The sequence below is a fragment of the Bactrocera latifrons genome, unplaced genomic scaffold (genome assembly GCF_001853355.1).
Source record: "Bactrocera latifrons isolate USDA-ARS-PBARC rearing strain unplaced genomic scaffold, ASM185335v1 scaffold_10, whole genome shotgun sequence".
Classification (NCBI taxonomy): Eukaryota; Metazoa; Arthropoda; class Insecta; order Diptera; family Tephritidae; genus Bactrocera; species Bactrocera latifrons.
This window is the reverse complement of record NW_017534408.1, coordinates 2,432,929-2,448,595: the sequence shown is the minus strand read 5'-3', so window position 1 is coordinate 2,448,595 and position 15,667 is coordinate 2,432,929. Positions and strand designations below refer to the sequence as shown.

The following is a 15,667-nucleotide window of genomic DNA, read 5'->3' as shown; positions in this document are numbered from 1 at the left end:
ATGGACGAAAACACTCCAGCTCTGAAAGTATTCGACGCAGTACCCGCCGGGGGAAGCAGAGGAAGAGGAAAACCTCCACTCCGTTGGAAGGACCAGGTGGAGAAAAACCTGCTCTTGGAATATCCAATTAACGCCACGTAGCGAAAAGAGGAAACGACTGACGCGCTCTTGTTAACTCGGCTATAATCGCGTAAGCGGTGTCTACACCAATTAAGAAGAAGAAGAAGAATCATCGGTTCATATTTCTTCCAAAATGATCACGCCTGTAATTCGCTAGTTACCAGTCGAAATCTCGAACGAGTCAACGAAAACTGGACTCAACGGGTGGGCAATCTGAGACGTTGCAGCGGCCAACATTTGGAAAAGATAATCTTGAAAAAATAAATGCAGAGAATGTTATTTCGAGTAATAATAAACATTTCTCATTAAATTTGAAGTTTCTGTGTTTTTCTTTAAAAAAAAAAAAGAAACTTCACACTTTAGAATAACGCAGTGAGTGGAATAGATTTTATTTATAATAAATAAATCGGCAAATATTGTCGTCAAATGACAATAGTAACACTGTCTCTAAAGACAAGGAAGATGTGAAATTGTTAATGTCCTCCAAAACACCTACCTTTAGTAAAACGTTGCGGTCCTATCTTTCTTTCATACCAATGAGAGTCACCACGTTTTAGGCGCATAAATTGGTCTGATACCAAACAAGTGAGCAATGGTCCAAATATAGCGCCATCCAATGGAGGCTCGCTCAATGCGCCCGTGTACACATCGACATCATGCGGTGAGCTGAAACTTAGTGGTTAAATTTTACTGCTTACTTTATTTCGGTATTTTCGCTTGCATACCTGTAGATTTTCCTTATTGACTGCAAGGTATTTGCATCAATGGCGTTAGCCATTTCTTCCCACGTATCTGTAGATGACAACTTACAATGTTTTCGAAATACTGGATACGCTGGTAGGCCATGATCACGACCACGCTGTATGTTCAGTGAAACAAGATCAAGTCCGCAAAGTGGTCTCATATCTTCTTCAGGGCGTCCTTCAAATATCTTTTGCGTCACCTCATAGGAAAAGAAACGATTAACCCGCAGCACAGCCGTATTGCTGGCGGTTAAGAGCGCACGATCGATACCATGCTCCGACCAGAGAGAAAAGGGATTAAAGAGCATTGTATGCAGTTCAATAGATTCCGGCGCGCTATTGTCCCTTGTGGCGTTGAGTACTCCCTGCAAGGCATACATACTTATCTGAGATAAAAAAAACAAACAGAGGGTCGTGGTAAAACTCACCGGCAGCAATGTATGCGCAAATCTGAAAGCTGCGCCCGCAAAGCAATTCGCTATGCTGGGATCCACATTTTTGTCGTAGGTGTCGGGCGCGTCCAAATCATCTGTACTTGGCAGCAAACGTTTTTTTTTAGCCAACTTTTCACCAACTAGAATCGGTAAGAACTCATTGTATGTAATATGTGCCATTTTAGCGCTCAAAATTTTTCGCGATTCCTGAAAGACTTGCTCGTCATCCCAATGTGGGTTGACTGACTGCAAGCCACGCGCCAAAAAATTATGATGACGCGCCCAAAGCAGATGCATCGATGTTAGTAGCAAATTTTCATTGGCACGATCATCGCCGGATTCAAAGCAATATTTTCCTGCCGTTGCCATTTCCACACGATTACAACCGTCTTCCAGATTGGTAGATAACGGCAACAATTGCCGTCCATCGCCAGTTATATACATACGCATTGTACCGTTCAACATGGTGCGCAAATGCCGTTGCCGTTGCTCTGTACACCCATACACCACAGAACCATCAATAAAAGCGGTACCTTGGTTGAGTTGTTGTCGTGGACCGAAATGTCCGGTCGGTGCAGGAGCAGAACGTACAAAATTCAAACAAGTCACATTGTAACGCTGGTAATACGGATCATCCGGCAATATCGGCACTGGATAACACTCCGGATGCATCTCTGCTGTAGTTAAGGCGCAACAATCGATCGATTCACCTTCCGGTAAAGAGGATAGTGAAGTTGCTGTTATGTCGTGATCGAGGAACTGACCGAATACTGCCAACATAACAGTAAAATTGGCGTCAGTATCATAAGCAGCACGATGTATATCTAAAGAAACTTTACGAGCCGGTGGCAATTGAGTACCATCGCTAGCATGACTGGCACGCGGCCTTGAAATACCATCCGCATAATCGGGCGCCACCATGCGTCTATAAGGGATCATGGCAGCACCGTACAAACGCGGATGTGCCTTGTTGTTGCACACCCCACTAGCCGTACGATAGCGCGCATTGAAATCGCATGTAAAATTCATTGTCGGATCGGGCAGCTCAATTGTCGGTCCATTGCCAATGTTATGGCGCCCATTCGGCTTCGTATAGTTCAACAGTTCGGCAATACGCGTAGTCGCATGATTTTCCACATAACCGCGTCGTGCCAATTTGCGTGCCTCCGGACCGGTGCTGAGCGCGCGATAATGCCGGTAGGCGGGACTGTGTATGGGCGTCAATTGCTGGCTTTCCTCTAAAATTTCGCGGTCACCTAATGCCTTTATACCGGCACCAACTGCCTCTACGCTTTGCGTGCGGTTTATGTGTGCTCGTTTTAATGCCCACTCAGTGTTGGGTTCGTCGGCCAATGGTGTCGTTGCAGCTTCTAATGCGTCGCTTGCTTTCGCACTGCTATTCGCCGGATTTGTTTCATTTATGATAGCCGCCGCAAGTAGTATCGGAGTCGGCGGTTCCTCCGGTTCTTCGACAAGCACAAATGCGGCAATTAAAGCGGCGAGAACAATGAGTCTATAAGAAAATATGAAAAACGAAATGATATTACGTGCATAAATAAGAAGCCCTTCAATAGAGCAAAATATATTTAAGCAGCACATACGGTCAGTTACCTAAAAGGCTCCCTCTAAATTAAATCGTATTACCGCTCGATATAATAAGCTCCCAATTTGTTTAATCAATGCGTGGATGGATTAATTTTTAGATCTCAGACTTTGTATACTAGATTCTGGGGGTATTAAGTCGAATTTACAGGAGAGACTCATTTTTTCAGAGTTTAAATCTAAAATATTTTCGAAGTGAAAATATCTTCGAAGGGATGTCAAACATACAAGCAATAGTTGAGCGGTATCATATTTTCTATTTTTAGCTTAAAAGAGAAGAGGAGTTATGTTAGGTTAGATGGCGGATCTAGAGAGATTGCAAGTAGTTCTTAGTGAACTTATAAATTAGGAAATCTTTTAATGGCCAATACAAATTTGGACAGACTTTTAATTTCCATTCCTGCCAGTTCGTTGGATGCCTGAGGTCAAACAAAAAAAAAACACACAGTTTCGTCTCTTGATTACCAAGTTTAATGCGTTAGTTCAGTTTCAAATTCCAACACTCACACAACGGTGATACCGAGACAGCATTGAAATTGTTGCATTTTCCGATAACGACGCGAACGTGGTGACACACCGCCTGGGAAAACGTATGCCGGACCCAAGGGCGGTGACATTCCAGTGGTTAACGGTGTGGTTTCTTCCGCCATATCGATGCATCAATATTGCAGCAGCTTTATTAAAAMACAAAAAAAAATGAATTTTGCAGCAAAATATATTTAAACTTTTTCCGTTTTCACAATTATTTCAAGAAAACAAGTAAACCGTTACTAAATTTGGTCGAACCATTCACTGGCTTAGTGGCTAGCTGTCTAGTTATTGCAAAATGTACGCACTTTTGCTTGTTAAGGACCTCAACGCAACACCGCACTTGCCACAGTCGGGGCAACTTAACTACTAAGCCGAAGTTAGGCTTAAAGTTGCAATTGCCTTTGCATCGGCACTTGTAAGGCTTCAAAACTACAAAGCGGAGGCGGAGAGGCGAACAACCTTATTCCGCTTGTAGGTATGCATATATGTATGTTCATAACTCTTTACATACATATGTGCATACCCTGCAGGTATGTAAATGCGTTAGCTTGGATAGGGTTTGGCTAATCTAATCCTTTCGGTAGCTTCGAGATAGAGGAAGGCTTTAAAATATTCACGAACAAGTGAGGAGAAAGTAAAGAGAATTGGAGATAGGATCCATGACTTAAAGGTGGTCTATATAATTTAGAGCTCATCAGTAAAATTTCGATGTTAGACATCAGAGTATAGGAAAATTAAACAGAATTTTCCATAATCATAACTTCGAAGTCGTAGATAATTTATTTCAAAACGCGGATAACTCTTGCCAACATATGCTACTTCGGACTGAGTAACGATGAGCTGTATGAGATATACGACGACATTGACATAATTCAGCGAGAGACAGCGGTCCGAATGGATGAAAGCACTCCAGTGGTCAGAGTATTCGACACAGTTCCTGCCGGGGGAAGCAGAAGAAGAGGAAAACCTCCGCTCCCCTTGAATAGACCAGATGAGGTTGGGATCGCAGAAGGCGATCGCCATATAACGGCCGACGAAATAAGTGGGCCACAGATGAAGTTACAGACAGAAAATGTATATTAAGAAGAGATGATCTCCGTCATCCTTGAGCGACGTCTTCGATCTTAAGAACAATATAACAGATAAGTATCAAGATCATTTCAAGACCTACAGCTTGAGTTTCCTCTGAATCTCACGTAAGCCTTGACCAATTACAGTCTGCCTACTCTAGTAAGTTAAACTCCTATCGTTATAGGTGTAACAGATCAAAAGATAGTCTGCATGCAAAGAGGTCATATATGACACTGCAATGGTTAACAAGTATCCCTTGTTAGAACTTGAAAATGAAATGTCGAAGAGGATGACATGGATTTTTTATTCTACTTTTTTACTTAACTCTTTATAATGATTTCCTACAGGTGAGATACTATATACTGAGGTGTTTGCAACTAAATCCAAAAATGTGTAGTTTATTATTTCCATACCCGTTCGTAGTAATATATACATATGTACATATACGGCATGAACATAGATTGGGCCTTTGCTCTTTCATTGATGCGCGCTGATTATTTGAAATCGGGCTTATCTTAACGTCATACTAGAAAAATATAAATATAACTTCGTATTTTCTAAAGGTTTGTGCTAAAAATCAACCCATTTCGAAAATCATCTAGAAATATGTGCGTTCATTGAGTCATATACATACATATATAAATATGTTTTCTATTTATATATATAGTGTATATCTGTACTAATATTTATTTAGATTTCAATACTACGTACTTTTATAAAACCTTTTTTCGAACATCACCCCTGAATTGTTTTACACCGTGTTCACTATATTAGAATACAAGATCTTTTGGCAGACAAAACGAGTTATGGAACTTATATACAGATTTTCCTTAACTATGCCAAACGGGTACCTAAGTCCAAGATGACGATATATGATTGCTGTATTATACAGCATACTTTTCCAAAGTTGCCGAAGTCTTTGCCTTACTTCATTAATAACCGTACCAGAAGTTTAAAGGTCAAGTTTACTAATAACTTATATCCTTTCTTCAAAACCCACAGAGACACACCATCATGCAGTTGTTTTGAGCTGTATGTTGTGAAGTCGTCATTGAATCGTTATTAAATTTTAAATGTATCTTTTCTTGACCGAAATAGTACTGGCGATTGGACGGAGGTTTCATGCGCTTTTTTTTTTTTTTTTTTTTTTTTTTTTTTTTTTTTTTTTTTTTTTTTTTTTTTTTTTTTTTTTTTTTTTTTTTTTTGACATATTTCAAAACACCCTTCAGCTCTTTTAAGATAGAAAATCTCCAGAGAACATAATTCAGAAATTAATTTTCTATAACTAGCAACAGTTTTGCATTCAAGCTCTGAAAAAAGAGTCTGCATAACTTGAGAGACAGTACCTTACCTTTGACTACAAAATCGGGCTTTGGCTCGAGTATATTTCTTTATATCAATATTATAAATATCAGAAATGTATCACAAGAGATTCCCGTTACCAAAATCATTAACTTTGGAGACGTTACTACAGTAGTACCTGAGTAGATTAAAATTTCACTTAAAATGAGTCTCTCTTCTTCTCCTTCTTCTTCTGCTTTAATGGCGTACACACCGCTCATGCGGTTAGAGCCAAGTTTACAACAGCGCGCCAGTCCTTCTTTCGTTTTGATATTTGGCGCCGATTCGAGATACCAAGTGTAGCCAAATCCCTCTCCCCCTGGTCTTTCCAACGGATTGGAGGTCTTCTTCTTCCTCTGCTTCTCCCAGCGGATACTGCTTGGAATACTCTCAGAGCTGTAGTGTTTCATTAGCAATATAGTGAAAAGGTTACACGTTTGGGAGTCGCCTTGTCTAAAACCTCCTTTGGTATTGATTGGGGAATCGGGTTCATAATCTCCTGTGTTATGCTTCCAATGCCATTCAACAGACTGGAGGAGTGTTTCCTCCATAATTTCAATATGCTCTGGGCATCAGTCGCTAGATCACCTCTGACGGTTGTACAAAAGACGGCATATCTTTTCGTAGAATTTTCGAGCATAACCTTTGTCGGCCAGCTTTTCGTACTCACTTCAAGTTATAACCAATGGAGGTTCCAGGTACATGAGAAACTGCACTTTGCACGCCAATTCATATCCACAAACCGAAAGCCTCTGCTCTTTTAGTACAACCCGTTGTTGTAGAGGCTCAAAACATTCCTAAATAATTTTACTGTAGGGTTGATAATCCTTGGCCGTCTAAAAATAAGGGTTCGTTCCAGTCAATGACAATACTTACTTCTTAGTTAGATTTAGATTACCGCTGCAATAACAACAATCAGCGAAATTTACAAAGCCTATTCGAAGAAAAAACATAATCTAGACACAATCACCAGGAAACAAGCAATATCCGAAAATATCGACCTGTAGAAGAAATTAGGACATCAAAATAACTAAGTTTCATAAAAGTTGGAGTCAAATCAAGAGGCTAACACAAGATTGAAATAAATGGAAGTCTCATTGTGGCCCTTTACTCCCCTGAGGAGCCATATATATATAATAACAACAACTATCGACATTTATTAGAAACCGTTCCAACGACAGTCGAGTTTACGTAGTCGGAACGCACCCGGATTTTTATCCGACCAAGGATTGACAACCCGGCAGCATCCCTCCAAATTACATACTTAAGAATGCTTTCTGCCGCTACAACAACAACATTTACGAGAGTAGTACAGCGAAGGAATTACCAAGTAATTATAAACATGGACAATGAAGTGCATGCAGTTCTAAGTAATTTTTAAGATACTCTTATAAAAAATTTTATTCATCAATACAAAAAGAAAAGACATTTAAGTTATTACATAACCACTAAACGCTAACAAATTGCTCACAAGTCCATGCTTGTCTCAATTGGCTTTTTAAATGCATCAGCTATATATTCATAAGTTAATTTGAAAAGATACTGAAACGATGTGTTGTGCACCAAATCGCCTAGTTCAGGACTATTCAGGAAATCCTCCATCGGTGGCAGAAAAGTCTCGCAATCGCCATCTATGGCACAGCAAAAACGAACGAAATATAATATTTAATAAATATTCAAGCAACAAACTCACCCATTAAATGGCAAACTTCGACTAATTTGAAGAAGATTAAATTCTGCAGATAGTCCACAGCATTGTTCGCATCGTAAGCGGTCCAGTTATCACGCAAAATCGCCGCCGACCATATTTTGTGCCGCACATCATACGGCTCGTCTATGTAGTTGAGTAGCTCCAGAGCTTTACGAAATTCGAACTCGTTTATAGTTTCGTTCTCTTCTGATATAAAAAGCTAACGAATAATAGAAAGTGAAAACGAGTAGTGTTAAAAGAGACACAACTTTCATTAAAAAAAACTTAATAATATTATTACATTTATGATTTCTTCCACTTTGAGCACTTTGGGATTCTCCACATCGTAACCAAAATTCAGCATTAAAGCTTCACTTAATTGCTCCTGATAATCGATTATGTTCAATTCGGCATTAATACTCTCCAATTGTATGCCTAAGTCGGAGTCGGCTGAAGCGAAGGCAGCTAATTTAGCCAGCGATAGCATGGACTGGGGAAATAAAATGATTTGTAAGCAAATATATTTGATAGTTAGCAAAGCAATTTACCGACAGCGGGCACTTACCTTTTTTCTTTGTACAAATTCGGTTTCGTTTTGGGCCAGTTGCAGCAAAATCTTCGCGGCGCGTTCAAAATCGCCATTGAACACCAATTGTATCCAGCCTAATGTGGGATGATCGCGCATAAATTGTGAGAGCGCCGCTTGATTACCCTTGAAACGTTCGAATACTTCACCTTGACGATTTTGCCGCAAATGCCAATTGATTGCGAACTGCGAAAAGTCATATTCTTCGTACTTTTTTATATAACCATCAAGGCGATCTTGATTTTTCGTTTCATCACAAATGATTACCAAACTTTGGAAGTCCAGATATTTCTCGGCTAACTTTGCGGCATATTCATACTGTTCATCGTCGACTGCAAATATAACGGTGCATTTATAACAATACAGTGCAAAAACATATTACAATAATAAATGTACATGTACTGTTACTTACTCAAAATGGAGATTAATTCTCTGCGTTGTGATTCGAATTGTTGCAACAACACATTATACTTCTCCGAATCGTGCACACTTTCCAGATAATGCTTGCGGCCATCCAATATAGCATCGATCATCTCGTATATTTGCCTATACAAGCGTTGCTTCAGCTCCGGTTCGTTGGTGCAATGCGCGCCGTAACGCACCGAAATGTCAACAAGATGCGATAAAGTGTCACGCAAGCCCACACTACCCGACATGACGGTCCACGGCAAGTATTCGTGCACATTCGCTTTTTCCTGTGGCAGCGTGTACAGTGTGCCGTTATGCTCGCGACTACTCTTGATCTCGGCTATAATATGCAAGACAATGTTATTTATGTCACTTATCAGCATCGCCAATGTGGTGGTCTGTTGTTGGGACTCAATGCGATTATCAGCTATGTCCGAAAATGCTTGGAAAATTTCTTGAAACTTGCATATGCGCACATAGAAAATATCCTGCGCGGTTAAATTGCCATAAGGATTTTCCTGCCAAGTCGAAACGACACGATTGATGGCCTCGTCGATAATCTTGCTATATCTAAGAGGAAAGCGAGATAACAGTATATACATATAAACACATATTTAAATATATACATTTTCATGTATTTTCAAATACTAACTTGCTTTGTATGCTCCTCAAGGCTATAGCGGCAACGAGCTTCTCACTAATGTCAGCTAAAATATAGGAAGTGGGTTTCAGTACGCTGCCACCACCACTCGGCACAGCATCAAGCTACAATAAGCATTATTTCTATATATTTATTGTCAAATATAATGCAAGTGATGCTTACCTTCTCCCATATACCGGGGCTGTGCAGAAATTCCACAAAATGCCGCAGCGCTAGACTTTTCTCCTTAAGTTGCGTAAGAATTTGCAAAGACGATGAGCTGCCCAGCGCATGTTTGTTACTATGTCCAGCCTCTGCCCATAATTGCTCCCAGCGCGGATCGGCTGCTGGCAAATCTTCGGCCAAATCTTCAGCAATTGTTATGACGATTCTATTTAGCGGCATAAGGGTAAAAATTAAAAAATAAAAATAAACTTTTTCTAACAAAAAAATTTCTTAGCAGCAATAATTGCAAATTGTATGCCAATTATTTAAAATTCAAAACAACTAATGTGTTTAGGCCACAACTATTTGGTACAACACACTCGTTGCCACTTACCTGTCCAATTGATTAGCATTGGCGGCTGCCGTGCTTGCTGTCTGACTTTCCGACATATTACGCAGTAAATCATTCAATATCGTATTACACATATTATTGTTGTGCTTGAGGCGATAGATAAATGCTGCCTTCAACTGACTAACTTCATCCTTAAATTCATTATACATGACATCGGGATCCAAATCAAACATATATAAATTGCTCTCATTAATCTGGCTATTGGACAATGCACTTTGATCGACACCCAACGTTGACAAATTGTTTATATCGCCAGCTGTATTGGCGTTCGGTCCCAATGTAAAGGAGGAATTCATAAATTCTATGGTATCAAAATCGCCAGGTGTTACGCACACTAAACCATGATTGCGGCTAAAGAATAGTGGCAGTTGTCCGCAGATTGCAGCATTTAATATACGATCATCTTGTAAATGAAATTCGATTTTCTCAGCCTCCATTTCAGCTATGGCCGGATTCGATAAGTTTAAGGGATAAATATTCTTATCCGTATAGAAGAAGAGGTGAGTATTTGTCACAATAAAATGTAAATTTTGACACTCCTTTTCGGTACCAAGATTATAAAATTGCGCCAGTTTTAATGGTATGAAACTGTGCAGCTTCATTCCCTCAACTTCTGATGTAATAATCGCTACAAATTGTAAAGAAAATGTGTTTATTAACAAATGCAATTCCAAAAAATAATTAATAGGCGAAAAAATTCATACCCACGCCGTAGTGAATTTGTGGAGCATGTGCGCTGTTCACCGCACCGCCGAGCACATAAATTTTGCCATTATTAATATGCATATCCAGAAGATGTAAGTTTATATCGAGATTATCTGGAAAAAATAAACAGTGATTAAATATATTATATTAAGTGAAAAGTTGTGTAGAGTACGTACCACGCATGTTCCAAAATTTGTGTTGGAATTCATCGCGTATTTTGCGAATAATCTCGCTATCTTCGTACAACAGCTGCTCGACGGCGCCACCGTTTGCTAAGCGCCAGCGCTGAAACCAACGATCTGCCAGCACTGTAACAAACGCTTCTCCACTTGCACCGCCCTCGCAAGCAATTCCTACAAATTTCTTTTGTCGAAAAAATTAATCTTTTTATTAATGTATATCATCAGATATCCAGCAATTTTCTTACATTTTCTTTGTCACTGCCACTGTTCATACCCATTATAATTGAAAATTTCTTGCTTATGCCACCTAAGAACCCAGCGGGTTGACGTATGGTTTTATGTTGTAGCACATGCCTACCATTAACCAATTGCAATTGCAACAATACCAAATTGCAAGTAGTGGTTACCAACAAATAACCCAGTTGGTGTGGCATATTGAGCATTTGATCAAATTCCTGACCATCCAAAATTCCGCTCACATCGACAGATGAGCTGTCATGTGCAATTGATGGCCAGTAACGTACATCGCCGGTGGGAGAAACTGCCACGCACGATGCCATTTGTTGTCCCTCGCCCATAAAAACACTAACCAAAGTAGCCTTATGACCGATATCGCAGTGTGGTAAAGTCAATTCGCGACATTGGGCCATAGCAGCTCCTCGACGTTGTTGTGCGCGTACCAATTCCTTATGGCTGCGTGGCGATGTGCTATCACCAGTGCGTTTAGTATCCTTATATTGCCAAATAAGTAAGCGGCGGCCATGCACAATCTGTTGATCATTTTTTCATTAGGTTTCGATTTTCATATGAGTATATACTTATGTTAATAACATACCCAAGCCCAACCATTCGGGGCACAGCGTACTGAAACATTTTGATTTTTTTCATTAAAGGTAAGTGCCTCATTAACCAAAACGGGTAGTTGAAAACCAAAACTCTCAACCATATTGAACTCGGAACGAATTCCAATAATTGAAGGATTTGAACGAGCTGACAGACTGAAACGGCTGTGTATTGAATAAAACTAGAAATAAACATTTAATACAACAAATTTGGAAAAATAAACATACCCTTGACTAATGCCGGTCTTTTTTATTAGTGGTGATGCTGGTCTACTCGTGGTAGCCTGTGGCCGTATCCGACCCGCCAAGGAGTTTCGCGGCATTGAAGTGTAAAGCTGTTGCAGAGATCTATCCATGTTTTAAGCCAATTTATTAAATACACGGCATGAAATTGAATTAAAAGCACTTCTTTTATAAATCACTGAAAACTTCGCGCCAGCAAAATATAACCAAATGTGCATAACAATCAAGTTAAATTTAAGAGTTGCCAACTTTATAATGATAAAATCTTTCATATACACTGCAATACTTCAATAATAATACGAATACAAATTGAATTCTAATATTAACTAGTTCTGAGTAAAAAATTTTAGCATAGAGATTTATATATATAGTTGTATAAGTATATAATTGCAAATTTAAATACTGCCAGAGCACACCTTATTCAATAAATTATTAAGCTACAGAATATTTGGCGTATATCTGATATTATATACGTTTTTATAATATAAAATCGATTATAAATGCAGCAAAATGTTTTAAAATAATTTGTACAAGCATCTGGCAACAATGTGAGGACAATTTGAAAATACAAACACACAAATGTTTACACTTCTATTGCGAATATAAACTTTAACTAAGAAGAAGTGTACTTAGCAAGAAATTTTCTGAAACAGCTGTTGAATCTCTAAACAAAATTTTTGTATTACAATGTCAAACAAAATATAAATATAAAAATTATTATTTCAAAATGGCGAGCTGGGCTAAAAATCAGCCTTCCGGAAATAATACTAGAAGAAAATGGAATTTAGAAGGTAACCTGTTATTTTTTTTTATTACAATTTCTTAATATGACATTTTATATAGATCGTACTTCATTAAACAATCTGAAGTATCATATAGCTGCGGAGGGTTGTTCGGATGTCCAATACGATTTGGCCAAACAGTTGCTGGATAAAACAATCGGTATAGTTTAGAAAAATCACATTAAATTTAAATAATTGATTTCATAATTTTGTAAAGAACAAAATGAAGCGACATCAAGCCAACAAGCTATACATTGGCTACTACGCGCAGCACAACAAGGACACGAAGATGCAACTAAACTCTTGCGTCAATGCTATGAGGAAGGTTGTGGCATAACCACAGAAAATGAAGCCGAAGTACGTTGTTGCCTCTCAATGACAGCAGGTGAGCGTGCTGCTCGCAAAGCCGCGCGTGAACTATTTTCTTGCCTTGCCAATGGCGGCGAGCATATTACGCCACGTCAACTTGAGCGTAAAATGCGTGAAATATATAATCTGCAAAAAAAGAGGCGCCATCATGGATATTCGACTTCAACATCGGAAGAAGAGACTGAAGATGAATATGCAAATCGTAGACATGAGCCTTTAACAGATGCTGCCGGTGTTGGTAACGGACATGTCAACTTGCCTACACGTTCCAGACAACAACGACAACATAGGCGTCGTGTCACTTCATACTCAAGAGAAAGATCTGCGTCGTCAATACGCGTTATAACAGAGGAGAATCTAGTATCAGCAGCTGTTAATTATGCTGCCGGTCGTATGCCCGCTGTAAACGATGACCTAACTGTATCTGTACCACATCCTGCTACATTGGATCATGTACCGTGTTTCCATCGGCTACTATTCCATCCAGTACTCTTTTGCACATTACTATATCACCGATTAGTGAATATCATGGCTGCTTTCCCTACTGTAGTCTCACCCACCGTACGCATGGCTTTACTCTTCGCAGTATACTGGTTAGCCTCGAGTGACAATATTACAGTATATTTACCAGTGGCAATCTACTATCTTTGTTTAGCCATCATGATATGTTCCACATGCAAGATGCTTAAGACAAAACAAGATTTCATCGATTTTCGCATTTGGTCTGGACTCTTCCTAAGTTACGGTGATCATAATGTTGAGGCTACTATCTCGGAAAATCTTTTCTTAAAAAACAATCTTAAGCCTTACTTATATTTCTTTTGTGCATTAATTGGAAATTTGATGGTATCACCATTAATAGCAACCGGTTGGCTGGCCCATTCAGAATTAACCATAGTTTCGTGTATATTTGGTCTTGCCTCGCTTGTGATGTTCATGTATTCGTCCGTTCGCAGATTTCCTGATTGGATTGCGCTAATATCGTTTGCTGTAAATGTTCTGGCGAAATATCCATACGAAATGGACGACGTAGTTACTACAGGCTGGCGATTTTTGGATCTCAAAGTACCCACATTCTGTTCGTTTGTCATCGGCAATGGCATTGAATTCTGTTTAAATTGTCGCACAGCACTATATTTGTTAATACCGGGTTTTCTAATACATCTAGCTGCACGCAATAATTGGCACGGCATCTACACGCATCTCATTCCGCATTGTGTCACTTTAAGTTGGCTACAATTATGTATCACAGCTTCACAAAGTGCCACAATGTTCGGTATGATCAGAGCTACACTAGGTCTAGCTGGTATTCTGCTATTCTTACCATTATTTGGTTTGGTTTCGTTGTTGATACCCGTGTTTGTAATCATCGATTGGATGGGTTTCACCGATCCGGGTATACGCTTGGGCAGTACACTTGTAGCGGCTATTTTTGTACTTCTCGGCTCATGTTTTCTTGCGTTGCACCGTACAACACAGAAATACGTAACCATCATGCAGGTAAATACATATATGTTTATTAATTAATCCTAAACATTTACTTATTCAATAAATTCGTTTACAATATAGGTGGTACTTTGCATCATGGCAGCCTGCATACTTACTTTCCCCTACATGACCGCAAATTTTAAGGATTCCCCACGCTTCAGCAATATCGTAGCGCACGATAAAGGTGAATCTATAATTAATACCATGGATAACAATGATAATGTTGAGGAAAGAATAGATGATGTACACAAACATGAAAACGAAATGCCATCAATAACGGGACCTCTGCACTGGCAACGTTTCTATACACTATGCGGTCAAGCAGCTAACGAGCAAAGCAATAAAATCAAGTCGCAACTACGTTGTGCATATTTGGAAGGTATGGACGTGATATGGGCGGGTACCGTAACCCAAGTTCATATTAGCCGCGTTTCCAATATACGTGCTGAATATCTAAATAGATATTTGCCACCCTGGCTTAGTCGTTGGATTAGCTGCATGTACGGTTCATACGTACGCGAGCAACTACAATGCGGTGCGGAAGAGAAAGAAATTCTCTGCAAAGATATAGATATCTTGCTAAAGCATAGTGCATTACAAGGTAAATGTTCCTTGCATCAGTGGAATAGGTATGAATATGAGATACATGTACGCATGCCAACACAGGGTTTGTTAAGCAAAAGTATCGATATTGTGCTACAAGCCAGTCACAAATTTGGTAATTTCACTCGTGCCTTGTTGGTAGGTGATCGTCTTCAATTCTACGGTACACTACAAAATAATCGACCGCCTTCGGCTGATGGTATGCGTGAACGTGAGGATTTTATTTTAGGTGCCTCACAGACACGCATACAGCTGTTGGCTGTTAAATGTGTACAATGCGTTGATAAGACGCTTAAGATGGTAAGCGTGGAACGCAAGTCGCCGTTGAATGCTCGAATGCGTGATCTTAGGCGCGGTTTTAAGTATTTGTTGAATGTTTTGTTTAATCCACTGATAACATTCAAATAATTTTATACGCTATAACTGTACTTGTATTAAATATTAATACTCACCCACACAATCATGACAAATGAATTGTAAAATAAAAACAATATTGAATTAAAATAAATATGTGGATGTGTATCTAAATTTTGTATTAACTCATTTTTGTTTACATTTTTAATTATATCGGGTGATTTTTTAAGAGCTTGATAACTTTTTTAAAAAAAAAAACGCATAAAATTTGCAAAATCTCATCGGTTCTTTATTTGAAACGTTAGATTGGTTCATGACATTTACTTTTTGAAGATAATTTCATTTAAATGTTGACC

General features: G+C 39.1%; 3 protein-coding genes across 4 annotated transcripts in view; 1 reads left to right on the top strand and 2 right to left on the bottom strand.

Moving 5' to 3' along the window:
* The window catches only part of LOC108965790 (chorion peroxidase), a 5,199-nt gene extending 1,415 nt beyond the window's left edge, over nucleotides 1-3,784 (bottom strand). Inside the window, exons 1-5 of one of the 2 annotated variants that reach the window (XM_018928411.1) lie at nucleotides 3,736-3,784; nucleotides 3,407-3,573; nucleotides 1,292-2,810; nucleotides 846-1,228; nucleotides 617-786 (exon numbers count right to left, since the gene is read on the bottom strand). In XM_018928411.1, coding sequence (XP_018783956.1) covers nucleotides 617-786; nucleotides 846-1,228; nucleotides 1,292-2,810; nucleotides 3,407-3,549 — 2,215 coding nt within the window. In that variant the 5' untranslated portion in view covers nucleotides 3,550-3,573; nucleotides 3,736-3,784. Of the gene's footprint in view, nucleotides 1-616; nucleotides 787-845; nucleotides 1,229-1,291; nucleotides 2,811-3,406; nucleotides 3,574-3,685 lie in introns of both variants that reach the window. The other variant, XM_018928421.1, reaches the window with a different exon arrangement.
* Nucleotides 3,785-7,213: 3,429 nt separating this feature from the next.
* LOC108965709 (nuclear pore complex protein Nup133) lies at nucleotides 7,214-11,944 on the bottom strand. The gene is made up of 13 exons (XM_018928300.1): nucleotides 11,701-11,944; nucleotides 11,466-11,637; nucleotides 10,876-11,400; nucleotides 10,625-10,811; nucleotides 10,448-10,561; nucleotides 9,726-10,371; nucleotides 9,350-9,557; nucleotides 9,179-9,291; nucleotides 8,531-9,096; nucleotides 8,098-8,450; nucleotides 7,834-8,022; nucleotides 7,536-7,752; nucleotides 7,214-7,473 (listed from the first exon to the last, which is right to left on the bottom strand). The coding sequence occupies exons 1-13, from the start codon at nucleotides 11,826-11,828 to the stop codon at nucleotides 7,310-7,312; spliced, it is 3,582 nt and encodes a 1,193-aa protein (XP_018783845.1). The 5' UTR covers nucleotides 11,829-11,944; the 3' UTR covers nucleotides 7,214-7,309.
* A 385-nt stretch (nucleotides 11,945-12,329) lies between these two features.
* LOC108965779 (wolframin) lies at nucleotides 12,330-15,485 on the top strand. The gene is made up of 4 exons (XM_018928386.1): nucleotides 12,330-12,506; nucleotides 12,559-12,657; nucleotides 12,715-14,366; nucleotides 14,436-15,485. Exons 1-4 carry the CDS (start codon nucleotides 12,443-12,445, stop codon nucleotides 15,363-15,365), a joined length of 2,745 nt encoding a protein of 914 aa, XP_018783931.1. The 5' UTR covers nucleotides 12,330-12,442; the 3' UTR covers nucleotides 15,366-15,485.
* The last annotated feature ends 182 nt before the right edge of the window (nucleotides 15,486-15,667 follow it).